This window comes from Sinohyriopsis cumingii, chromosome 10, assembly GCF_028554795.1.
Source record: "Sinohyriopsis cumingii isolate HCF-2022 chromosome 10, ASM2855479v2, whole genome shotgun sequence".
Classification (NCBI taxonomy): Eukaryota; Metazoa; Mollusca; class Bivalvia; order Unionida; family Unionidae; genus Sinohyriopsis; species Sinohyriopsis cumingii.
Genome location: NC_142970.1, coordinates 49,099,938 through 49,127,155, shown reverse-complemented (window position 1 = coordinate 49,127,155; position 27,218 = coordinate 49,099,938). Strand labels below are relative to the sequence as shown.

Sequence of the window (27,218 nt, the reverse complement as noted above, 5' to 3'; positions counted from 1 at the left end):
GCAAAATAAACACCTACTTGAAGATTAGTTTGTCAAGAAGGTGACACTCGAATATAAACAATAGGTGTAGACTTTCACAAACAAGATGATGACGATTCACTTAATCCAAAGATCCCACTTCTGACACCATTGTAGCAGAATAGAAACCAAGTGGGTTTTGGATTAAACGAATAACACAAACACAATGTGTGAAAGATGGAAATTTATGAAATGAATTAATAAAGAAAAATATATGGTGTATAAATACAATGATTCTCTCACGCTCTCAACATGCAATTGATCCAATCACTCTACACAAACATTCTCACATTGAAAATAAACCAAAAATATGAAGTCCATATAACATACAGATTCAAGAAACCTCTTAATATCCCTCGTCGCATGTAATTTCCGGCGAGGTACATGTTAGTACAGTCGCTTGCCTGGCGAAATACTTATTCACCCTAGGTAACTTTGTACGCATGTACAACGAAAAATAGTCAAAAGTTATAAGGCAAAACCAAGTTATTGTTTTGCCTAATTCTGTGACACCGATGAAATCCAAAAATGGGAGGATATGACGTTTGTTGTGCTCAGTGTCGTACTGATGTGTCAACAGTTCTTTGTTAAATCACAGAAAATAATATTCCAGTTTGAATTCTGTATAAACTTCCATAACTGTCTTGGTTCAAGAATTAATTTAGAGCCAGAGAAAAATAATCTCTTGGAATCCAAATAATAAAACCGATTACCTTAAGCTCTATGGCCGTGAATTCCACCGCAACCAGGCTACCTATAGAGTCAAATCAGATAGTATGACACAACATAACACACACTTTCAGGAAGCTGTCCACTTTCCTGGAACAATCGTCAGGTCTAGAGCTTATTTTCGATGTAGAGCTGATATCTTGTACGGAAAGCTGTACGACGCAATGGAGTTTCGTATAACAGGTAGGCTATAGTAGGTGGTAAGGTTGGTTCAGAGGAGGATAATAGTTTTATGGCGGGGATGGACCAACATCTTCTGGACTTAGTTTGCACAAATTCCATACTTTGATCTTCCTTAATTTTTGTGTTTAAGTCCTAAACATTGATCATCTATGATTATAGATCCACCCATCGATCATATTTGTTTATAAGTTCCATAAGTTGATTGTTAATGATTACTCGTTTAAGTTAAATGTTCTAATTAGTTCCAGTTAGGAACGGTATCATTCCCTTATATCAGTTGTTTAACTCGATGCGCTTCATTCTGTTAAATCCATTCTTGGATTTTATGCGTACGCGTTTGGTGTTCACATTTCAGTCGCCTTATACATAAACATCTCATTCACTAAATTGCTTTCAGTTTCTTCGCCATAATATAATCCCATCCAGGATCAGCCTGTTACAAAGGTAACATATGAAAGGTGTTCCTCCAAATCTGTAGATAGTCTGTTTGCGAAAAAGGGATAATTCTTGAGGAAATACTGACCAATATTACCATTCTGGGGATTGGTAAGCTATATTTATTTACACCTATTTACCGTAAAATTGTGTCCAACTTTGAGGAAGCTCACAATTGAGTTGCGCGTGACAGCCATCACTGTACAAACAACTATGGACATTAAGGCTTAATGTTAAAGAAACGATATGCCTGCATGTCAGACACTTATTTTAGGGACATAACATAATTATTCATCAAACTGAAATTGCAGGGGAAAGAACTATAATGGCATTTTTAGTTTTGATAATAATATCGGGTGATATTCATGTTTAGTATCAGGAAATACATAAACCTGTCTACATAATGTTTTAGTGGTATTTGAAGGGAAAAGTTCCCACCTGTTAATTTAATTGTATCCTGTGTCAATTGGAATAAAACTCATATTCCCACATCAGTCCTGCTAAACCCTATAATGCGGGATTTTTCCCAATTGTCAGAAAATATACAAACGCGCAGAAAACCAATGTTAAAAGCTACGACTTGCCATGTGTGTAAATCAGTTTCTAAAATACAAGACCCACCTGACTGTTTTGACACAAAAAAGCCACCCGACTGCTTTTGACACGAAAAAGTAAGACATTAGACTAGCGATACGATAATTTTATTTATATTGCATGTCGGTAAACCTCACGACCTGTGTACTAATAGTATGAAGGGTAGCTAATGTATATTTTCCAATTATTATATAAAATGAACTTAAATATGTGCACTTACAATCCCGATAAATTAGGATATGATTGAGCCTCATTGTGTGAACCTCTACAATGACCGCGATTTCACGCTACATGTAAAGCCACTGCGTGGGTGGTATAATTTAGCGCGCTATCAGGTTGCCAAAGAACTGCAGCCAATGATTATAAAATAAATTAATCCTTACTCGAAACTATTGTTGAGAATGTACTATCATAATCATATAGTTAAAATGATTGCTGTTTGATATTGCTCTCGTGCTAAAGAAATTAATGTAAAAGAGCAAGATAATAATTACGCCCAGTACAAGATAACCTTTAGTTTGTCACTTACGAACAAAATATAAATATATAAATAGAAAGATGTGCATATATATATGAAAGATCAATGTAAGGCAAACAATAGCGATTTATTTTCGTACCAATACAAATTCTAAACGCTTGTGTTACTATATATATATATATATATATATATATATATATATATATATATATATATATATATATATGCCAACACAAATACTAATCGTTCTTACTCTATCTTGGTCTTCAAAAGTTCAGTGAAACTACATTCTCTTTCACATAACAATCTTCCTTAAAAACCTAAATCAAATTACCTTGTTTCTCTTATTACCTTCTTTGACTAGGTCCTTGTTACGGATACATACTACTTGCAAGCTACATGTACATTATCACGTGACCACTAATAATGGAATGCTACCTACAAGCCGACAGCCGAATACCTAATACACTGTGTTTGGATATTAACCAAGAGGGAATAAGGTAAGATATTGATGATATAGTCAAGCGATTTCTTAATAATGAGCGACATTCTGTAAGTATGACTTGTAAATCAAACATATATGGAAACATGTATTTATGTTAACAATTATTGTAGTGCGGCGAACTTGATCATTGGACCTAAAGGCGAGGTGTAAGTACGTCGCACGATGATTGGTAAACATAAGGCATAGTATAGTAAAATGGCGGAAAACCTTCTGTAATGTCTAATTAATGAACCACACATATATATATATAAATACACACACATACATACATACATACATACATACATACACATAAACATGCATACATACACATACACATACATACATACACATAAACACATACATACATACATACATACATACATACATACATACACATAAACACACATACATACATGCACACACATACATACATATACATACATACATACATATATACATACATACATACACATAAACACACATACATACATACATACATACATACATACATACATACATACATACATACATACATACACATAAACACACATACATACATGCACACACATACATACATACATACATACATACATACATACATACACAGACACACACATATACACACACACACACATACAAGCATTACCTACATTATGAGGACCTTGTAAATCCACATACATTAGGAGGTCCACCTCATGGAAAGCATTTATACGCTTCCTTTACAGAGGATTTTGTTTGATTTTAAACAAAAACTTATCTCAGGGTCTAGATGTTTTGAAAAACTAAATTTTTATTTTATTGATATGATGTGTTTTCCACGTACAATGGGGGATGACACACATATGGTAAATGGCATACACTACAGTGACAGAGATTTACACACCTGTAGTTCACTACTCTTAAGAGGACTTTGCAGAATTACCTCCTCCTTGTCCAAAGGAAAATTTCAGAATTCCGTTTGCTTCGTAAATTTTATTTATTTAATTGATCTATGTTTCCAACTTTTTTTGTGTGTAGTATAAAACAAAATCAAAACAATATATAAGTATATACATTATTCCTATATTTGTTTTACTTTAGTATAAGCCATTCCGATCACTACAAACGACCCAGTAAGAGTTAAATATCGCTTGTCGTTTTACAATTTTATGAGACAATTTAAAATTTTAGGGATTTTATGGATCCAAATAAGACAATAAAAACATGCGATTGCACAACAATAAATTATTTTGGCAGTAGCATATTTTACAAATTTGTCAATTTAAGAGTATGCATTACTTGAGAAAGGGGAAATCAAAATATTAAAAATAAGACAGCTAGAATCGTAAACAATACAAAAGATTTAGTAACTATTGAAGTTTTATGTCGAGAAAAATAAGGCTGGATAATCGTGGATCAAGAGTACAAAAATGCCAACTTACATTTCTGTGCAAAATGGCAACTGGCTCAAGGCTTCCTTAATTATAATATCTCCGATTGCACCAGTTATTAGCGACATAGCTTATGACGTAAATAGCTTCCAGTCTTTACTACAACATTTTCTTCCTTTAGTCATCCGACAGAGAAACACATTATCTCTCAAGATTCGTTAAAGCGATTCCATTAATAAAAAGGTCATTTAACAATTGTGACAATCATGTTCCTAGACACTGTTACTGGGTGGAATGAAATACCATTTTTTCCCTCCTAGACCTAATACAAATTTCGTCTCAAGCAATGTTGTTGTTATTGTTGTTGTGGGATTAAACGCCATTTTTCAGCACACGATAGGCTTTGCATGGCGGTCAGTATTAATGGTGGAGGAAGAACCCGAGAAAACCCCGGGAAGAACCACCGACCCACGAGAATCTATTGGCAAGCTTTCTTACATACCCCCATTGGCCAAATCCTAGACTCGAACCCACACAGACAGAGGTGAGACGACAGTGATCCGTAACGGATAGCGCTTTAGACCTCTTGGCCACTCGGGGCCCCGTCTCAAGTAATGAACAAGCATTTTAAAAAATATTTAATTGGATCACCTCTATATTGATGTTTAATTGAAGAAAGTACACAACACATATTTTTCTCTTGCGAATATTACCAAAACAAGGCCATGTAATGTTCCAAACCTTATTCCATATGGTAAATTAACTTTAAATATCTTTAATATGGTGATACAGTGCTCCCATATGAAATAAGTATTCATGTATTTAGGTCAGTCCAAATTTGTTTGACAATCATGCCTGCTGAGACTCGAACAACCAAACTTTTGCTCAGAAATCAGCCCACAACACAGACGATATAAGTCTTCGATGAACCTAGTTTTCGGCTGTCTGTCTGTCCTTGCTGTGGAATATTTTGTCAGTTTAAAATATTGTATAGAAGGATAGAAAGTACGTTATTGCATGTGTATAAAACAGTGCTAAAATCCATATCTCAGTATGATTTTGTTTTTTCTTTCTTCCCTGTGTTTACTTGTTTTAAAATGATTTATACCGTAGAAACTTATTAATTATTAACATAGGACCTATAACTGTCTCAGTTCTAGAAAGACAGCTCCAGTGGCCTAGTAGTTAGGCATCCGCTTTGTATGCGGGAGGTCGCGGGTTCGAACCCCGATCGAGTCATACCAAAGACTTATAAAAATAGTACTAACAACTGTCTCACCATGCGCTCAGTACTAAGAGGTTAATGTAAGGACTGGTTGGGCTGTTGTCAGGATAATGTGAATGGGTGGCACATGATGCTACATGTCAGTGGTATGATCCCACAGTGCTAGACATCACTATAAAATGCCACAATGCAGACAGCATATATATATATATATATATATATATATATATATATATATATATATATATATATAGATAGATAGATAGATAGATAGATAGATAGATAGCTGAAATATTGTTAAAGCTACGTTAAAACCCCACATTGCACAAACTCATTTCAAGAAGAATGCGTGACCATTAAGTAGCCATATTATATTGCTGTGTATTTTACTGATTGTATTGATTTTCTGTTGGAGGTAGCTTGACCTGGCACACATTCAGATATCGTTCTGTTGTGCCGTCTATCCTCGTCTCGTTTCACCACCAAGGGTCCGTATCTTTTCTAGGGAGATTATGTTCATTTATTATGCAAGTAAAGATCGTAATGTGTTAATTATCAAAATATTCTATGTGCGTTTTTATTGTACCTTCTGTGCCCCACACGAGATGGTATCATTACAAAAGTGCACGTACGCTCGTGCTGTACTGGCGCCCCCCGAACCGGATGCTCTTGATTAAAACACTGTACAAATTTACTCGTAACCATACCTTAGATGGTATTGACTACAATTTATGAGTGCATTCCCCTACACACACACGTGACATATATATACAGCCAGGGTACAGCAAGTAGGTATATCATTATATAACGACAGTGTGGCAGTTAGCAAATTTGAGAAATATACTTCTTTATTCAGACCCCATACCAAATGTATAGAACTATTTTACAATTTACACTAAACTAAATTAAATTCACTATTTTGTTTCCTTCATGGTCGGAATATGTTTAAATGTGTTGAAATGTTTAAGTTTCATATTTGGAAACAAGTTGCATTATGGCTAAAATGGAAATCAGATGTACTCACAGACTCTAATTTTGGTGGTGTGTTTGTTACCTCTCAAAATATAAACCAACCTTTGCTATCTCACGATTATAATTCGTATGTATGTATGTGTTATCTCATTTGGAGTATTAATTTGTAAATGTATACTTTGCATGTATAATGATCACATATTATATAAAAACAATGTATAAACACCGCAATCGTGATGTATTTACAGGATTACATTCTTCTGGGTTCTTCTGAATTCAGTTATACAGTATCATTTGCAAAACGATATGGTCTAATTGATCAAAATGACTGTTTTCTTTACTTTGGTTTGTCGCAATAATTTTCTAACACAATACTAATAAAAACTGGTCACACATGACGCCCCAAAGAAGTAGTTGTAATTAAAAAATATATCGTAAATTTATACTATATTGATCAGGGAGAGGCGTTTGTTTTCATGGCGTTGTAAGGAATTACGAAAATATTATATTTTTGCTGCAAGGTTTCAGATTTATTGGGGATTTAAATAACACATTTTTGTAGTTTTTTTTAGTTGAATTTAAAATTAAAGGCAACACCATAGGTCATATGTATTTTTAGAGTGTTATTCAGTGGATACAGTATCAAAGCACTTTCAAGAAATGCAAAGAAAACTTTTCATTTCTCACTATTTCGGTCTTGATTATGAAAAAGTATACAAAATAATTAGACCAGTATGGTGTCCTGTGACCGTTAGAGAAGCTAACTAGACACAAAATATATTGACTATGAAAGAAGAAACATAAAGTTTCCGTATATTTTGCTGAAGATTGTTGAATCGCTATTGAAACGCGGCAAACATTATACTGGTTAAAATCTCTGTTCATACACATTAATCAGAGATTTGTATTTGAAAACTGACCCTTCCAAAATAATACCAAAGATTGTATAATATCTATGGAAACACGATACACTTTCGAATGGCTGAAACTACATATATAGATCTTAAATGATATTGTGCGTGTGTGTGTGTGTGATGGGTGCGGAGGTGTTGCATTGTGTCCAACGCACCATGAGATACATTGACTTATCACAACAATCATGGAGAGCAACACACATACACACACACACACACACACACACAGATGAATGAATGAGCTAGTGTGTGGTTTATTAGCAGTCGAAATAATCTCACCTACAAAGTCTTGATTTTAATTATGCATTGCTGATTAATCAGTCGTTTGGCAGTTTTCGTCGCTAGGCACATAGTGTATATTTGATTTAAAACGATTGGAGGATTCCATATATCCCTGGAAGGTACCATGCAGTTAGTAATATTTCATTTACATTATCGAGTACTGTTTAGAGTTAGAGCAGAGAAATAACAGATTTTATTTTGCCTGTTATATCGAGGTTATCACTTCCACTTCCTTCATAAAGAACCCTGGGAATAAAAACACAAGTTGGTTAATATAGGTTTACATGATCAAATATAGCTTCGGAAGAAAGAATTTGAAAAATCATCCCGACCACCCGCGAAATTATTTAAATGTTTCTTTGATTAGCTGTCCAGCTTTTTATTACTATGGAATTCAATACTGCATTTCAACAACAAAGGCGGTTGTAGTAGTGAGGAAAGAATCTTTGATTTATCATTTTACCTGCAAATGTGTGTGTCCTCTCTCTCTCCTCTCTCTTTCTCTCTCTCTGATACAAAATACAATTGCAATTGCACAAATAAGGAACGTTTACATAAAGTATCGCCAACGTCTTCACTACTGTATGTTTGGACATTGTTACTGCAATCAAGAACATTGTTTGATTTAAACACACGCCACTTAGTTCCTCATCGTTGATTCGGACCACTCGGAGCCTGATCTCCCTAGGTTAAGTGCTAACACCAATCGAACCAACTGATAAATCATTTTCTTAGCTTAAAACGATCCAAATCAAACACTTATTAATAAAAAAAAGGTTGCAGAGTGTTGATACAACTTCTTGTTAATTAAAAAGCTGGCTGTAGAGTGTTGACACAAATTCTAGTTGACTGACAAATATTTCCCTGATTTAAACTGTTTGATATTTGCCATTTACCTCCTTTGCTCTCATTTGCGACAGTAAAAATCCGGGTGAAAATGCTGAAATATACACATGTTATCCTTAAGATAATATGTACAACATTTTCCAAAAATAGTACAAAATATTTATGTTTCTGCTGTTTTGAGAAACTTGTTAACTTGAATAACAATATGATGGCAAATATAGTAAATATCCGCACATTTCCATAAGACGTATTGGCTAACTCTGCTCACTTAGACGCGCCTGTATGTAGCGTTAAGAGAGACAAATTTTCATGGCTAATACCAGTATCTCACAATTTTTGTATTCTGCCTTGATACTCATTACCAATGATTCAATCACAAAGTAATGTGACTGAAATTAGCAAGATAGTTGAATAAATTTGTCAAACTTATCATATAGGCTGATTCCATAGAATTTGCAGTAGAGGTTTCAAAATGTTTCACTTAACTGTCTGAATCCATGCTGTCCTGAGTTTGATAATTACTGAATGACTTAGCTTATGAAAACAGGATATGTACAATCATGAACATGTTGACGTATCTTAGAGGTTTACAGTGAGATATACTTTGTAGGACAATGTGACGTAACGTAACCTGCTGTTTTATAATGACATTATTTGGTACGCCTTACGATTTTTCTGAAGAAAATAAAATTTCAAATAATGCATAATTCAACATAATTGAAAAAAATGATTTCATTTTCAATCTGGCGTATGTATGTATGTATGTATGTATGGATGCATGCATGCATGCATGGATGGATGGATGGACAGGTCTATGTTAACATTTCAACAATTAAATACAAGCGGCAAAAGTACTTCAGGGTATTTCCTTGTGTTACACGGTTGCACGGGATGTAGATGTTAACGCGCTTTTTGAAAAAGAGCCCATTATATTTGGAATATATCTGACATCCATTTTACCTCTATCAAAGTTAATTCTCTTGACGCTTCATCGCAATTAGGCAATTTAATGAGTTTATTTTATATCATTGGCTTAACTGATCTGAGCAACATATATTTTGTAAAAAATTGAAAGTCGTTATAGAAAAGGCCACTTACATTTAAAACTTCGCTAATATGACTGAAACACGTGTATTCTCCAATTCCAATATATGCCAAAACCAACATTTTAGTTCACGAAACGGATGATTATCAATTGTTCCACGGAACAAAACTTGTCACAAGGTGCAACTTTACCGTACTCCCCGAGTGCTATAGAAATTGTCACAGTTTCTATTAATAGGGCATGGATATACTCAGCAAAACATGAGGGTCTACTGCTGCTGTAGTGCTATGGGCTATTATGTATATGCTGACATTTATTATGTCGTTAGAAAAGTGAGCATCATACATAATATACGTATTTCCATTTTCCTTAAAATCGAATTATGTCGTAAACGAAAGAAAATTCGATCGTTGAAGGCTACAATCGTTTCGAAGGGATGTCATTTTAAGAATGATTAAATAAAGTTGTCGTTTGCTTGTCAAGAGCGATTTGAAAGAAGATAATAGATTAGTTGTATATGTAACGGTGTATTATTTTTTTTTATTGATACTTTCTACTTCAGGAACGATTTTAATTTTAATTTTATATGTATTTGATTCGGGAATGCGAGTGAATGCATGTACATCTATTCGTAGGCGGATCCACAAATATCTTTTAAGATTGTTTAGAAGGAACGTAAAGAAACAGGCAAGACAGAACCTCAAGGCTCAAAGGGTGAAGTCACAGGTAGTTTCTGCCTTTGAAGCGTTTCAAGCATATATTTTAACTGTCTTACTGTAAAGTTACTCTAGGAAGCCTACCCATTTTGTCACCGCCCTTTATCTATTTTAGGAGGGGAGGATGGCACCCAGACTCCTCCATCACCATGGATCCACCATTAGTTACATCAATTATGGCATGATAAATCACGGGAGAAATGTTAACTTACAGAGTATTCATCCGTATTTGTCGTGTAATTGTTATATGTCAAACGAAATATGTGAACTGATGTGACACGTTTGGTTTGAGTTGAAAAATACATGTTTCGCACTCCTAAGTTCAAAAGCTGTGGTAAGAAAAGTCGCTATTTAGCGGCCTTTGTTTCCAGATAAATCGAAGACGTTTGATAGCTACCTGGCTAATATACAGGTGTGGTCTGATTTAATGCTGGTTACTTTGATCAGCATTAGTTATGTATTTGAAACATTTGTTAAAGAGGATGCACTTTAAGATGATAACTATTTATTTTGAATATGTATATGTGTTATATGTTCTGCAGAGTTCAAGAATTGGAGATGTGAGAGGGGGTTCCAGTGTTAAAAATGTCTCATATATTGTTCTCCATATAACTGATTGTTAATCGAATGCGTGATTTCGCTTTCTTTTTTCAAGTAAGTGAACAAAAAATATAAAATTATACAGTTGAAGGCATGGATACGTATCAGAACGGGTCGTTTACGAGTGAGAAGTATTTCACATATGACGGCTTTAGTTTTGTTAAAGAATAGTGCTTGTAGAAGTATCGCTTTCAAGACTGTGCCGCATGTATTATTATTATTTCTAATATGATCAACGCTCTGATAATATAACGTATTCACTTTATTTACATTTCTTGAATGATGGAACGTCTAAAAACAGTTTTTTCTTAGGAAATCGAAATATTCCAACATTGAAGTTTATATAGCACATAACTGTAATCAAACGAAAACTTATTAATAACTAGTGTTCTAAAACAAAATTGCTAAGGCTAATGAATAAAAATTCACAGATGTCACATGTGTAACTTTTTATTATTATTATACAACTTGTCTTGAGGCTAATGACTGGAACAGAGTAACCAGTGGATGGTGTACATGTATAATTACCTGCCGTTGATACTCTTGCACACTGTTTCTTATGACAACTGACTGAAAGATAATAAGCATGGCCGTTATATAAGTAACTTGTCGTCTGCATATATGCCTTCCTTCTGTCCTCCAACTCGCAATATGTCGTATTCCTGTCTGTCTGTTGCACTTTCTTGTAATTTACATAGCTCAGAAACTATAGATTCAATCCAGACCAAATCTGACATTTTTATACCGTAAGCGGATCCAATAACCTCATTAGTTCTGGCGATAATCATCATATTTTAAGTGTGCGTCACAAGTTTTGAACTTTTAGGATCAAATGTTTTCTTTTTTGCACAAAAGCCTTGTTATTACTTTAACGCAAAATTGCTGTATGTAGACAAATGAAAAATTACACGCACATTTGTATGAATAAACCGATCATCTGATGTTCAGACAATTATAACATTTATTCTTTTATATTTTGTTTCACAGTTTAATCAAAACAACGTTTGAACTGAGGCATTTTTTCATATGTATATATACTGGTGATCGCCTTTGCTTCACTCTGACAAACCCACAAGCACAGTTAGCTTCATTATCTCTTTGAATGTAGTTTATATAGCGGTCCAATCTTGACAAAAAAGCAACTTTTTAAGATAGACATTACGGTATGAAAGTAGAACACAGCTGCGTCCTTAAGACTGATAAGTATACAACAGTAACTACAAATAGTAGTTCAATGATTATCTAAGAAATGTTTGTTTCTTGCAACGAACACGTCTTCTTATTGTACAACGCAGCCTTCTTTGTTACAACGCAATCAGTCTTATTTGCTACAACACAATCTTCTTTGTTACAACGCAATCAGTCTTCGTTGTTACAACGCAATCAGTCTTCTTTGTTACAACGCAATCAGTCTTCGTTGTTACAACGCAATCAGTTTTCTTTTTTACAACACAATCAGTCTTCTTTGTTACAACACAATCTTCTTTGTTACAACTCAATCAGTCTTCTTACGTTGCTAAACCTAAACAGTCTTCTTACTTTTTAACAATAAAAACAGTCTTCTTACTTTGTTACAACTAAACAAGTCTTCTTACTTTGTTACAACTAAACCAGTCTTCTTACTTTGTTACAACTAAACCAGTCTTCTTAGTTACAACTAAACCAGACGTTTTACTTTGTTACAACTAAACCAGTCTTTTTACTTTGTTACAACTAAACCAGTCTTTTTACTTTGTTACAACTAAGCCAGTCTTCTTACTTTGTTGACACTCAGCCAGTCTTCTTACTTTGTTAAACTCAACCAGTCTTCTTACTTTGTGAAAACTCAACCAGTCTTCTTACTTTCTTAAAACTCAACCAGTCTTCTTGCTGTTAAAACTCAACCAGTCTTCTTACTTTGTTAAAACTCAACCAGTCATCTTACTCTTTGTTAGAACACAGCCAGTTTTCTTACTTTGTAACAACGTTCTTACTTAATAACAACACAACCTGTATTCTTATTTTGAAACATTGCCATATGTAACCTTGAGAGCTTTGTCGTAACATTCGATTCCTCGCCATTCTATTGAAACAGAGAAGACAAATTATCATCATTAAATCGAGTGTGCGAGTTAACACAATTGTACCGCATTCCTTCATAACCTGGTTGCTTGCCGGTGATTCCAAATTCAACGTTGGTAGCAGGTTAGAGTTGGCGTAATCTTCTTGCTCCTGTTTTTCTCTCACCCAACAACTTTCGAGTCATCAATCATAATTCGGCAGTCATGCGCAGTAAATATTTTCACAAGGTCGACAGAAAGTGCAATGTGCTCAGTTAATCGAGGCTTTATTGTGTCAGCAGCCCCAAGGGCAGCGCGCGATCTAAGACATTTTAAAGGCCTTTAAGCATTTTCAACAGTACACATTTGTTACCTCCATTCCAGACGTGTAAAGAAGCATTCCGTTCAGAAACTGCGATCAAAATCTGCCCCAAACAGATACAGTGCAATCTGGCGAAAATCAAAGCGTGCATCCGATGTTATATTACTGCATTATTACTGAAAGGAAACATAGCAACAATTCGAATATGCTAACTAATACTCATATATCCGTCCATCCAAAGTCACTCCCATAAAAACAGGTTACATTCGCCATTATTAAACAATGAAACTTGCAAATGTCGCAATCATAGGTACACTACATTCACTGTAAGCTACATTCACAGGAAACGGATGTGGACAGTGTGCCAGCCACTAAGCTTCTCACTCCGGAAAGCACTTCAAGCATTCACTATCTGCTGGTGAAATCACAGTTTGGATGGCAGGGCCACACTAGTAGGATATCAGAAGACCGTCTACCAAAGAAGAGATTATGTGGCAAGCTTATGGATTGAACGTGATCTCAGGATGGTCAGAAGAAACGCTTCTAAGATTCCATCAAGTCATTCCTGAAACGCTTCAACATTTAATATGAGCATTAGGAAGATCGCAAACAGAATTGCCTAACCTGGCGGAGTCTCATCCATACTGGAGCTACATACATTCAAGCGGAAGAGAGTTGCATATGCCGTGCAGAATCGCCAGCAGCGGAAATCTCGAAAGTGTAGCATGTTATTCCTGTTCCGTGTGTGACAGACAGTTCAGATCACAAATTGGCCTGATCACCTACTCACAGAAACAAAACCAGTTTGTGATATTATGGTCTTGTTTGAACTCAAAGAACGAACACAACGCAATCACATCCAGACGACTTTGACAGCGAGACTACATTCCTTTTTTTTTGTTCTCAATATTACCATGCAAATTTTGTATTCACAGTAATACAAAATTCCTTGTTTTTTGCGGCGAAGAACTCCACATGTAAACATATACAAAAAAATAATTAATCCACATGCAGAGACAAATTTCCTATAGAAGTGTAATCCAGCAGTTTCATCCTCTTCCTTCGCCAGGACTCTGGCTATCAGTTCTTTCGACAATATATTGTTGATATTGCTTTATTACTTTCAGTGACAATTTAATTTGATACACCAACCCTGTATTTTATGCGTTAAGTTAAAGTTAATTATTCCATTCATAATGATAACATTTTTTACTGTAATCACAAGTTATTTATTTGACAGTTTGTTGATAGACCTTTTATACAATGTACGAACTTTGCGTATTGAAATGAATGACTATGCGATGCGGCTTTTGCTGTTTAATATTCCAGTTCTTTTACGGTGATGCGGTGAAGATGAACCCGGAACAAAGGTAAAGATAGGTGAACAGAAAATATGTCTTGTATTAGTTTTTCTTAATTATAGGATGGCTGTGACGAATAAATTGCAGGGTTGGTGTATCTAAATACATGGCTTATTTGCTATCAGGTCGAACAAAGTCTAAATAGCTCAGGAAAACCTCGCACTCTTAACGTTTTCTAACTTCAAAGGAACAAATAATGTATTCAAGGACACTCACATAGGATTCTAAATGTATTTGTTACATAGGGCTAAAATGAAAATGTGCGCCATTGAAACATTAAAGATGACAAATGTGCACAGGTTATGTTGATTTTTTTTCAGAGTAAGGTAGAAAATGACCTTTTAAAGGCCCTTAAAATCAAATAAACTAAAAACAACATTATTATTTTTAAGCAGAATTGACTGTGAAATATGAAATAATTTATACTGATAAAAAAGAACAGTATTTGTCTAAATTTCTTTTTGTTTTCTTCAGGTAAAGGTATATATCATGCCAGGTGTGGAAACTAATTACTATTAATTAATTATTATTACTATATCAGAATATGAAAATTGATATATATAGAATTTGTATCAACCACTTGCACAATACAATTATGCATACATGTGCACTTTTCAACCCTAACCCTTGTCTCTGAAGAATTTTAAGAACTACCGAATCCGTTTAACGTCTGTCTTCTCCACTCTATAAATGTTTGTGAAAAGTGTCTTCAACCAGTGTGTTTTATCTATAGGTGTGGACGGACAAAAAGGATTGTCTGTTTCTTATAAAATCAGTGTTCTCTGTAGCAAAATTAAACAAAGATGAAAGTTTTTCCAGGAGTTTCTTTCCTCAAATAATAAAGGAAATCTAACTGAACTATTCACTATATATTTGATGGCACATACTTAAATATATGCATCTGTCAAGTCAGCAGTAAAATATTCGTTATATTAGCCGGTTTGTTGCTGTAATACTTTGAGACATGAACTATAGTACTAAATAGCTACCAACATACAAAGCTGCACATAATGTAATGCTGTTCATACGATTGGCACTTGCCTCTTGTTCCGACGCCAACTTAAGGAAGCTAGTGGTACCGCAAAAGGTCAAGGGCAAGAATTCCCGGTCTTACGCATCACCCCTTGCACATGCATCGTGTTAAAGAGGCGTCTAGTTACGGACGATCAAATACTTGGTTGGAAATCTCCCTGTATGTTGTTGGATCAAACGATTGAACGAGTTCCCGTCACGGGGATATAAATTGAGTCGCCTTTCCTAATCGGAACCGTCGAAACTTGGTCATGGACCTTCCCCTTTACGAGTTAGCGATTGAAAATGTCGTATGCTCTTGACTTCTAACCATGTCGAATTTTCGGTTTCATATTATCCAAGCGATCGAACATAGTCATAGGCGAGAGGGACGAAACAGCGTAAGTTGCTACTACTATATCATGCGATTAAGTTTGCGCGAGGAAGAGTTTGATGCATTCTTAAACTCAACAGTGGCCTTAAAAGGCGAGCGGGAATTAGACCTTAATACATACATTCCACATGTATGCCCAATAGGGTATGGAAGGAAGGGACTACACAAAATCAGCGTCTGCCCAGAGATACATAGATGTATCCGTCAGCAAATCTTGGCGATGTTGTGTAAATATTCATATGCATTTGAGGACAGACGAGTCCATATTGGGTTGACAAAACATGACATAAATTTTAATACATCAGAGCTGATCTGAATTAAAGGATATTTAACACCCTTTAATGCACGGGAAACGATCGATGAAGCATTAGGTAAAATCTTAGACCGGGGCGTGAATGAACTCGTATTCGTCTCCCTTGGTATTGGCCAGAAAGAAAGGAGGAAGAAAACGCTTTATATAGACTTTCGTCAACAAAATAAAATCATCCTATTTTATGCGGAACAGATACAAGATATGGAGGGCTTCTCTTAAAATTTTTTGGCTCAACAATATAGTTCAAAGTTTAGTTCTAACATATCGTTGTTAATATCCGCGCATTCGCTGCCCTTTATGGTCTTTACTAGTCTAAAGTCATATATTTTGGTTTTGTCAACTCCAGTGCCTAGCGCGTTCGTCTTATTCGTAAATGGATAAATGGCATGGAAAACGTAAGTAGTTTCGTTGCCTATTTTATCTTATACACGCATAACTGGAAAGACCTTATTAGATTATTCCTCAATCTGTTCGACAAACTCCGCAAGGCCAATGTCACAGATGGACCACCAAGTGTAGTATAGTATATTCAATTTGGAACGCTGTGCCTATGTATTTTGCCGGTCGAGGCAGATAAAACTCCACACTACCCTGACAAAATCGACACGATCAGAGATGCTCCTAGATTAGAAAGCATGACACATTTGATTGTTCCTTGGGCTAATTGGGAATTTACGTGACATTACACTGCTATAGCTTGTCCATTAACAGACTTAACTAGGAAATGGCAACCCGATAGTGTGGCTTGGATTTCGTGTCAAGAAACAGTTTTTAACACTCTCACTTGATAATTGATCAGACACCAATCCTAAAGTGGCCAGAACTGGATAAATTGATGGCAGTGCGAAATATCGAGTTAGACGCAGGAATTAGGAGCAGCTTCGTTGCAGGAGCAAGAGAGGGTTAAGTTAGCCGTTGCTTATGCAGTTACGAAATTGCTGACTCCGTAACAAAACTATGCCATGATCGAAAAGGGGTGTTTGGCACTGGTGTAGTGAATTGGAAAATTTCACAAGTATCTTTTCGGTAGGGAATTTATCCTTGAAACTGATCATCAGCCTCTAGTGTATTTGAATAAAGCGAAAGTCCCCAATTCAAGATTGAGCATTGGTCATTGACTTTACAGTCCTATCGTTTCCGGATCGAGGCAATTCGAGGGTTGTAAAATGTAGGCGCTTGTTTATGGAGCAGACTGAATGGAAGATCATGTTCATCCAAAGATGCACGAGTAAGGTACTTGCAGTGAGAAAACCGATTACCTTGAGCTCTTTGGCCACGAATAGCACCAAAACCAGGGTACTTATAGAGTCATATCAGACAGCATGATCACAACACAACACAAAGGAAGATGTCCACTATACAGGATAATTTTGTCAGCCGAAGAGCTGATTTTGGATGTAGCGCTGACATCTCGGACGCAATGGGGTTTTGTATAACAGGTGGACTGTTGTAGGTGGTGATGTTGGGTCGGAGGAAGATAGTAGTTTTATCGTGGTGATGGACCAAAATCTTCGGGACCAGTGAATCTGCAGCCCTAATGAGGATCTCCTGAGGTATCAATCGGCAAACTTGATGGTGTGGGCCATGCGTGATAGCTTCTCGACTATCCGACGAGAGCGGTGGAAATAAAGATACGTCGTGGTCGTCAATTGGACAGCACGAATTATATTTCTTCGTTGTTAAATTATTTAGTAGTACTATTTGATTGAAAATCAAATCAATATATGCAGTAAAACTATAGGATTAAAATCAAATATGTAAATGTAAACTTTCTACTTGTGGAAACAATACTGTTATCTTTGCACATATTCCATATTTTGATCACCCTTGGTGGTAGATGAATCTTCTTAAATTTTGTGTTTAAATCCTAAACAGTGATCATCCATGATGACAGATCCATATTCGTTTATAAGTTCCATAAGTTGATGTTTTATGGTTACTCGCTTAAGTTAAATGTTCTGATTAGTTCCAGTTAGGAAAGATATCGTTTCTGTATATCAATTATTTAACTCGATGCGCATCATTATGTTAAATCCATTCTTGCATTTTATGCGTACGAGTTTTGTTGTTCACATTTCAATCACATTATACGTAAACATCTCATTCACTAAATTGTTGTCAGTGTCTTCGCCATAATCTAATCCCAACACGGATCAGCCTGTTACAAAGGTAACACGTGAAAGGTGTTTCTTCAAATCTACAGATAGTCTGTTTGAGAAAAGGCAAATTACTGAGGAAATTTTTATTAATTTTACCATTCCGGACTTTATTAAGCTATTTATTTTTACCCATTTAGGATCGAATTATGTTCATCTTTGAAGAAGCTTGCAAATGGGATATGCACAACAACCATCTCTATTCGAAAGACAACAAAGCTTAATTTTCATGAAACGTTTTCAACGACAACGCTGCATGTCAAACACGGATTTCAGGCGACATAGCATAGTTATTTCTTGCTTTGAAACATAAGGGTAGAGAACAATACTGATATTTTGAGTTTTGTAACGAAATGTCTGCATGTCAAACACGGATTTTAGGCGACATAACATAAGTATGTATTGCCTTGAAACAGAAGGGTAGAGAACAATACTGATATTTTGAGTTTTGCAAATAATATGGGGCGACTTCATTTTGTTGTATCAGGAAATATATACACCTATTTATATGACGCTTTAAGGGGATTTAATGGAAATTTCTCACCTGTTAATTTCATTTCTTCCTGAGTCAATTTGAATGAAACCGATTTATATATTCACATCAGTCTTACTAAACCCCTATAATAACACTTTTTTTCTCTCCAATTTATACAGAAAATCTGCAACCCCACATAATACCAGTGTTGATAGCTAGGTCTTGCCATGTGAGTAAATCAGTTTCAAAAAATATAAGACCCACCTGACTCATATCGCCTTTGGAGACCATAAAATATCAAGACCTATATAATAGGAACTCATGTTTGACATGATAAAGTAAGATATTAGGCTAGCGTAAGATAACATTTTATTTATATTGCATGACCGTAAAGCTCTCATTTAGTTCACGAGCTGTGTAATGATAGTATGAAAGGTAGCTTATGTCGATTTTGCAATTATTATATAAAATTAACTTAAATATATGTACTTACGATACCGACAAATTAGGATATGATTGAGCCTAATTTTGTGCACCTCTACAATGACCGCGATTTCACGCTGGCGGTGAGGCCACCGCGTGGCTGGTATCGTTTAGCGCGTTATCGTGTTGCCATACAGCTATGGCCAGTGACTATGAAATGAAATAATCCTTAATAAAACTATTGTAGAAAATTTATCGTTGTACTATCATATTTAGATCGTTAGACATTGCTCTCGTGCTAAATAAATTAATGTAAAAGAGCAAGATAATAGGTACATCATGCACGAGAGAAACCTTAGTTTGTCATATATGTGCAAGAAATCAACCATAATATTTACCAATATATATATATATATATATATATATATATATATATATATATATATATATATATATATATATATATACTTTACAACCCGCCGTACCAACGTGGAAATCAAACGGTATATATCATAGATGATAAAAACATTTTTTTTCGTTTTTTATTTTACCTCGAAAAACGCGTTTTTTTACATTTTTTATTTGTTTGCGTTTTTTATGTTTGGTACTTCCAAATTTTTTGTCATCGGCCATACAGGTTATTATATGGAGGAAACCATAGAAAGGTCAGATCAGTCAGATGGTGAAAACGACGTTGAGTGAAAAAAACGCAATGTTATCTGGACTACGGTTTAAAACTTTTGAAATTTTTTCATATTTGTATCAATGAAACTTTAAAACTGGTATGTAGCGTGTAAATAAGTAAGATATTGATTTTTGTGTTGCCTAAAAACTACTGGAACGTTTTTATTTCGTTTTTTACTTTTTGAGAAAAAATAGCGTTTTTTTACGTTTTTTATTTTAATTTTAACGTTTTTAACATCTATGGACTATATATGCATACCTCGATAATGTCTGCATAAATATAGTGTAAGAAATCCAAAGGTAAGTCAAATGTTTAAGATAATCTACACTTGATCAACTCAGTATCATGCTTGACTTACTATGGCCACTGGTCAAGGGAATATTTATCCTTGAGGCTGCTCTTCTCTCTCGCTCTCTGGGTTCATTCGCCGGTTGTACCATCATTAATAAAGAGAAAGAGACATAGATCTGGTTCCATATAGGAAAAAATTACACTTACAGGCGCATGTTTGCATGTACTAACACTTACAGGCGTATGTATTCATGTATGCTCGAAAGATCAATGTAATGAATAATATTATCAGCTCCTAAACAATAGCTATTTATGTTCGTACAAATACAAGTTAAACGCGTGTCATACTTTATATATATATATATATATATATATATATATATATATATATATATATATATATATATATATATATATACATATATATATATATATATATATATATACCAACACAAATTCTACTCTTCTTCTATCTTGTTCTTTACAAATTCAATTATTTCTGTTATTACCTTCCTTAAAACCCTAAATCAATCAAACTACTTTCTGTTTATCTTAATACCGTCTCTGCCTAGTCCTCGTTACATATACATACTCCTTGCAAGCTACATATACATTATCACGTGAATTATCACGTGACCGCTAATTCAGCAATTTTACCTACAAGCCGACAACCGAATACATAATACACTGTGTTTTGATATTAACCAAGAGGGAATAAGGTAAGATGGGGATGATATAGTCAAGCTATTTACTTAGTATTGAGAAACATTCTGTAAATATGATTGGTATATCAAACATATGTGGAAACAATTATTTATGTTATTTATGTTATTCATGTGCGCTGAACTTGATCATTTTAACCTACAAGCGATGTGTAAATAAGTCGTACGATGACAGGTAAACAACAGACATAGTACAGTAAAATGGCGGACAAACTTCTGTAATATCTAATGTATGACATACATATATACATACATACATACATTACGATACTGTTTGGTTTCCTCTGTCTGCGGTGGTTCGAGTCTAAGATTCAGCCAATGTGGGCATGTAAGAAAGCTTGCCAGTAGCTTCTCGTGGGTCGGTGGTTCTTTCCGGGGTTTTCCGGGTTCTTCCTCCACCATTAATACTGGCCGCCATGTATAGCCTATCGTGCTGAAAAATGGCGTTAAACCCCACAACAACAACAACAACTGTTTGGTTTATTAGCATTGTAAATAATCTTCCCCACCAAGGCTTTATTTTAGTAATGCATTGCTGATTAATCAGTCGTTTGGCAGTTTTCTTCCCTAGGCACAGTGTGTCATCCCGACAACCTCCCTCCGCGAAATTATTTAAATTTTTCTTCGATAAGCTGTCCAACGTTTTGTTACTATGGAATTCAGTTGTTTGGTTTACTGCATTTTAGCTGAACATGGTAATGTATCGTGATACAGGGGGTGCAATTACCCACACACAGTCACATTGTCAGCGTAAACACATATGGTGTTATTTTAGCTGGCAATTTACGAGGGGACGAGTAGCATAAATATTTGAATATTTAATTATAACATTGGTGTTTCCTTGAACCTGTGGAATAAAGTACGTTGGACACATGCAGATATAAGTGTATATAAGGTAAATGAAAATTACCGAGAAATTTCGGAGGATTTGTTGTTGTTTAACGCCATTTTTCAGCACAAGATAGGCTATACATGGCGGCTAGTATAAATGGTGGAGGAAGAACCCGGGAAAACCCCAGAAAGTACCACTGACCCACAAGAAGCTACTGGCAAACTTTCTCTCATACCCACATTGGCCGAATCGGAGACTCGAACACACGCAAACAAAGGTGAGATGGCAAAGATCCGTAACGGTGAGCGCTTTAGACCACTTGGCCACTCGTGGCACCCGGAGAAGGAGAACAATTCTGCTACTGTGAAAACAGCATCATATACAATCCGGGTGCTCTCAGGATATTTTCCGACGGATAATAAGGCTAACTTGGATAAAATTTACGGATATACTACTTTGTCATATTCCACAATTTAGATATGTTTTCGTCGTTCTATGGATATACGTGAATCTCTGATGATGACCCACGTTCTACAAGACCGCAGTGTACGACTGATGAGTGTTAAGTGAATTAAAATATTTATATCATCTCGAACATTAATTCGTCAGTTTGTGTCAATAACCTGAAAATACATTTTAAGCTCTGAAACGCTTGGGTAGATGGATCTCGCATTCGTTGAAGGCTGATCAAAACAAAGCCGGGTTGAAATTACCAAACAGCTACTCGCCAAATATAAAAAAGTGACAAGAAACGTTTGAATCTTACTTTTAAAATAAAGTCTGGATCGTAGAAAATGTACAGAGACCGCAAATCGGAAGACGTAGTCATACTGACAAGTGTTTAGTATTCACGAGTTTTACCTGCAAAATACGCGGTCGTCCAAGTACCATGAATGACTGGGCTTGTGTCGCTGGATATATTTATACATCCTAGGTGTTGCTAAAAGTTATGTGACACATCCAAACCACCCTGAGGGACATACGGTGTTGAAAACCGCCATGCGGTTTAAGTGAAGTTGTTCACTGTATGAACACCATGCCGATAGATTGGCCTTCCCAAATTGGAGAATCAGAATAAGAAAATGTGTAGAGGTGAATGGGAAGGTCATTGATATGATTCATTGACGTCCTCTCCACAAATTAAAGACTTTGTTTTACTGTTGAAACACCCAACGTATCTTGCACAAGATTCCCTGCAAGTTTTGTGCTAATGCAGGTGCTGGAATTGGGTCGGACAAATAATTTCTTTTTCATGGGAGTATGGTGCAAAGAGATTTAAAAAGTGCTGTCTGAAAACATTGGTGCAAAAAGGAGAACATTTGAAACATTGATAGTTGGATACGCTGTAGAATGTTACATTGTAACTATTCCCCGTGCTTCACGTCGGAGTAAATAGAACAGTACGTTATTTCAAGCGCGATAAATTATTTTCCGATATTTCGATTGAATGTTTAATAAATGGGATGTTGCAATATGTATAGCCATAAGTATGGAAAACGTTTTGGAAACATTTTAAGATGAAAGAATATAGAGGATTGAATATATGAAACGAATTATTCTTTTCACATTATTGTTATTATTATTATTATTATTATTATTATTATTATCATCATTATTATTTTGCAGGTATCCAAATGCACGTAGAGAATAATGGAAGGAATCATTCCCGTGTATTATAGCGATGTATCTCTTAGATTATTCAATGTCCTGGACAAAGTGGGACTGAGGGAGGATATACGTTGGAAGAGGATAAACATGATGTTTCTTGTGGATGAGATTGAATCTATGGTTTATGAAAGTCCTATTCATATATTCGGGAGTCAGGCTGAGGCTACCACAACCCAAGGACTAGAGTCAGACATTGATATCATGTTTTGGTGTTCGGACGTCGGCGTGCTGCAGAGTCCCCCGTCTTTGGAAACTTTTAAAGATACATACACCATGGTCAGTGATGCGAGTACTCCACCAGGGTATGTGAAATTACAAAGATTGAACAGATATTCATCATTACCAGTGTTCAATGCGCAATGTGAAGGTCACTTATTGGATTCATTTGGTCGATCTGTTTTATGCAGTCGTAATTTCGTGTCCATTAGTAATATGGAGCGGCATGGTCCTGCAGATAAGACAATCATAAACAGAACGCTTTCTCTGGATTTTGTGAGGGCATTGAGAGTAAGATCGTGGCCTGATCAGGCCTCTCAGTGGGAAAACAGAATCAACAACTACCCATCTCAAGCAAATATAGCTATTATCAAGCAGACTGGTGCTGTACTGGTTCCAGTTGGTCATCCACTCAGTCCAGAGAATCATCTGGAGTGGAGAATATCCATTTCATATGGAGAAAAAATTCTTGTCTGGCAATTCAACTTAACTCAATACAAATGCTATGTTTTGCTGAAAATGATCAAGAAAGATTTCGTGCAACCAATTTGTGGAGAAAAAGCGTTGAGCAGTTATCAATGCAAAACTTGTATGTTCTATATGTTAGAAAGTACACCGTCTACCCTGTGGCAACCCGAAAATATGTTACTGTGTGTTGAGCTATGTTTGAGAACACTGTGCAAATGGGTTCAAAACGGTTACTGCCCAAATTACTTTATACCAGGGGAGAACATGTTCCATGGTAAAGTGTATGGCCATATTCAAGTTCAGGTGCTAGCTGTTCTACATGATCTGATGAGACAGGAGGGAAAATATCTCCTCAGGCTGACATGTGATGATATAGGTCAGAGACTGGCTCGCCTTTGTCAGACACCTCTAATCGATACAGTGCATCAGGTGACAGATGGCATGGAATCTATGGTGTTTGCAATTTGGTATTTAAATTGTAGAATGGACAGTGCTAGGAAGAAATTGGGTTGCCAAGATCTGGTTGACAAAATTGATTTTGTGAAGAAAGTATGTTGTACACATACAACAATGCGGCCAGCACTTAAGATGCTTTGTTGCTCTAGTCTTGGATCAGATTTGGCCTCCCAGTGTTTAGCACAGGCAGTAATTGACCAGGAAAGTCTTGATATGGCTCACGAGCTTCTCGTATTGGGCTGCTCGTCTGATGTGGCCTCTGGAAGACTGAAACTGGCTGCTTTTTATTTGATGCAGGATAATTTCATCATGGCAGAGAATGTTCTTCATCAAATTCAAGAAAATTACACATACCTTGTCATGGATGCCGGTACTGTTCCTTCAGAACATGCTCTCTGTAAAATAATGGAGGACAATCTCTCAGCAGCCGAGTTTGTGAGACAATATGTTGCCTTTCCAGTATCTTTTTTTCCATCAGAGATTCATTGCACGCCTAAAGCAATAATCATTGAGATGCTCCTATCCAGAGGTTCACATATAAGTTATGTCTGTCCTTTCCAGTGCGCTTCTGTCAATCCAAAGTTTTTCTTGCACTACCTTGAGTACCAGTGTTACTTCCGACAGGACAAGAGTTCACATAAGATGGCCGCCTTGGACAACATGATGTGGGTCGCATTTTACAATGATCTAGTGTACAAAGACTCCGCTCTAAACCTGCTGGCATGTTGTTTGAAGCAGGAGGGGATGTATATGGAAGCATGCAAATTACTCTGCATATCGATGAGGTTAAAGAATGAACATAATGCTGCAATGTGGCAGATATCTTTCCTACTTAATGATGCTTTCAGGTTGCTGCGCCAGAGACAATGAACGAAATGGACTTTACATGAGAAAGAAAACATAAAACAAAGATACATTTCCGTGCTAAATGTACCTAATGACATTGTATAATGTTTGTATCTTTCTAATTGCAATCTTAGAACTATTACGACTATGTGGTCTTACAATAAGTAATATAAAAGAGTAAGAAGCAATGACCTTTGTAAAATTAAAATTTTCCTTGGATACAAAAGTCAAAATGTTAAAACTATTATTGCGAATCAAATCTCAAATAATCACAGAATTACAGAAAGAAGACCTAATTATTAAAGTGTTGATTAAACTTCTAGAGGACATCCAAATTAAAACCCAAGGCTGATGGATTGGATATGCCTTTGGTGGGCTATGTAGTGGTGATGTGCCAATTTTTTTTTGTTGGATCACACTAATACAATATCCTTACTTGAAATTTCAATTTTAATTGAAGTACCTATTTCGAACAATGTTTTGCGAGATCTTTTCACTTCCTGTAAGAAATAATTTTTAATAAATCAAATTCCAGCCAAAATTAAATAATGGACACAACAATAATACAATTAATCCTGCTCAGATCTTAAAGCACGAATGACGTATTTTCAAATAGACAAGATTTATATTTTAAACTATCAGAGCACTTAAGATGTGTTTCCCGCATTCGAACTTCTGTGGTTGTAGGTGAACTGGTCCACTTACTGTTGCATATATTTATGCATGATGTGAAACAGAGTTTGGAACTCTACATTGCCCTGTATAGTTCCATTTTCTAGCTCGTGAACTTCTGAAAGTTGTTTACCCACTCTTGTTCTTATTTTCCGACCATTGACGAAATTTATTATCCATTTATGTATACGATCCGCTTACAAATGTAGTGGCTTAACTTTGCAATCAGTCATTGTAACATAAATTAAACCGAGTGTAATTTGGACTAAATGAATGACACAAATGCCATGTGTGTGAATGACGAGACTTGTGTTATGTATGATATGATGATGGTACAAAAATAATAAATGAAACAATATATGCAATACCAGACTCTCGCACACACCCTACACACATTCACAAAATATCAAGTTCCGAACCACGTCGGGTGCACTCTGGTTCAACTTCCCACTTTAAATAAAAAAAACACAAAATATCAGTTTCACTTTGACACAACTTCCCAGGATTATAGTGGCAACTTCACCCTCCACCAGTTTCTGTCTGCGGCAACATCACCTACCACCAATTATTTTATCGCAACAACGCCTCCTAACATTTACAGTCTGGTTCACCTACACCTACCGCTCCACCAGTTTCAGCTACAAATGCATAAAACTGGTAGCGTATAATACGAAATACGCTATCATCCAAAAAAACACAAAATACTCAAATATATGTATACGAAATGTATCAATATCCACTTATTGAAAAGGGTCCCCGACTGGCGGAGTGGTCTAAAGCGCTCTACGATACGGATCACTGCCATCTCATCTCTGTCTGAGCGGGTTCGTGTCTACGATTCGGCCAATGTCGGTATATGAGAAAGCTTGCCAGTAGCTTCTCGTGGGTCGGTGGTTCTTTTGGAGATTTCCCTGTTTCTTCCTCCACCATTAATACTGGCCGCCATGAATAGTCTATCATGTGCTGAAAAACGG

General features: G+C 35.8%; 1 protein-coding gene across 2 annotated transcripts; it reads left to right on the top strand.

Moving 5' to 3' along the window:
* The first annotated feature begins 2,849 nt into the window (after positions 1–2,849).
* Positions 2,850–26,609, top strand: LOC149790111 (uncharacterized). Of its 2 annotated transcripts, none has more exons than XM_089972108.1 (2): positions 2,850–2,937; positions 23,545–26,609. In XM_089972108.1, exon 2 carries the CDS (start codon positions 23,569–23,571, stop codon positions 25,594–25,596), a length of 2,028 nt encoding a protein of 675 aa, XP_089828234.1. In that variant the 5' UTR covers positions 2,850–2,937; positions 23,545–23,568; the 3' UTR covers positions 25,597–26,609. The 2 variants fall into 2 exon arrangements, with proteins under 2 accessions (XP_089828234.1, XP_089828235.1); XM_089972109.1 differs by lacking the exon at positions 2,850–2,937 and adding an exon at positions 21,018–21,083.
* Positions 26,610–27,218: the final 609 nt, after the last annotated feature.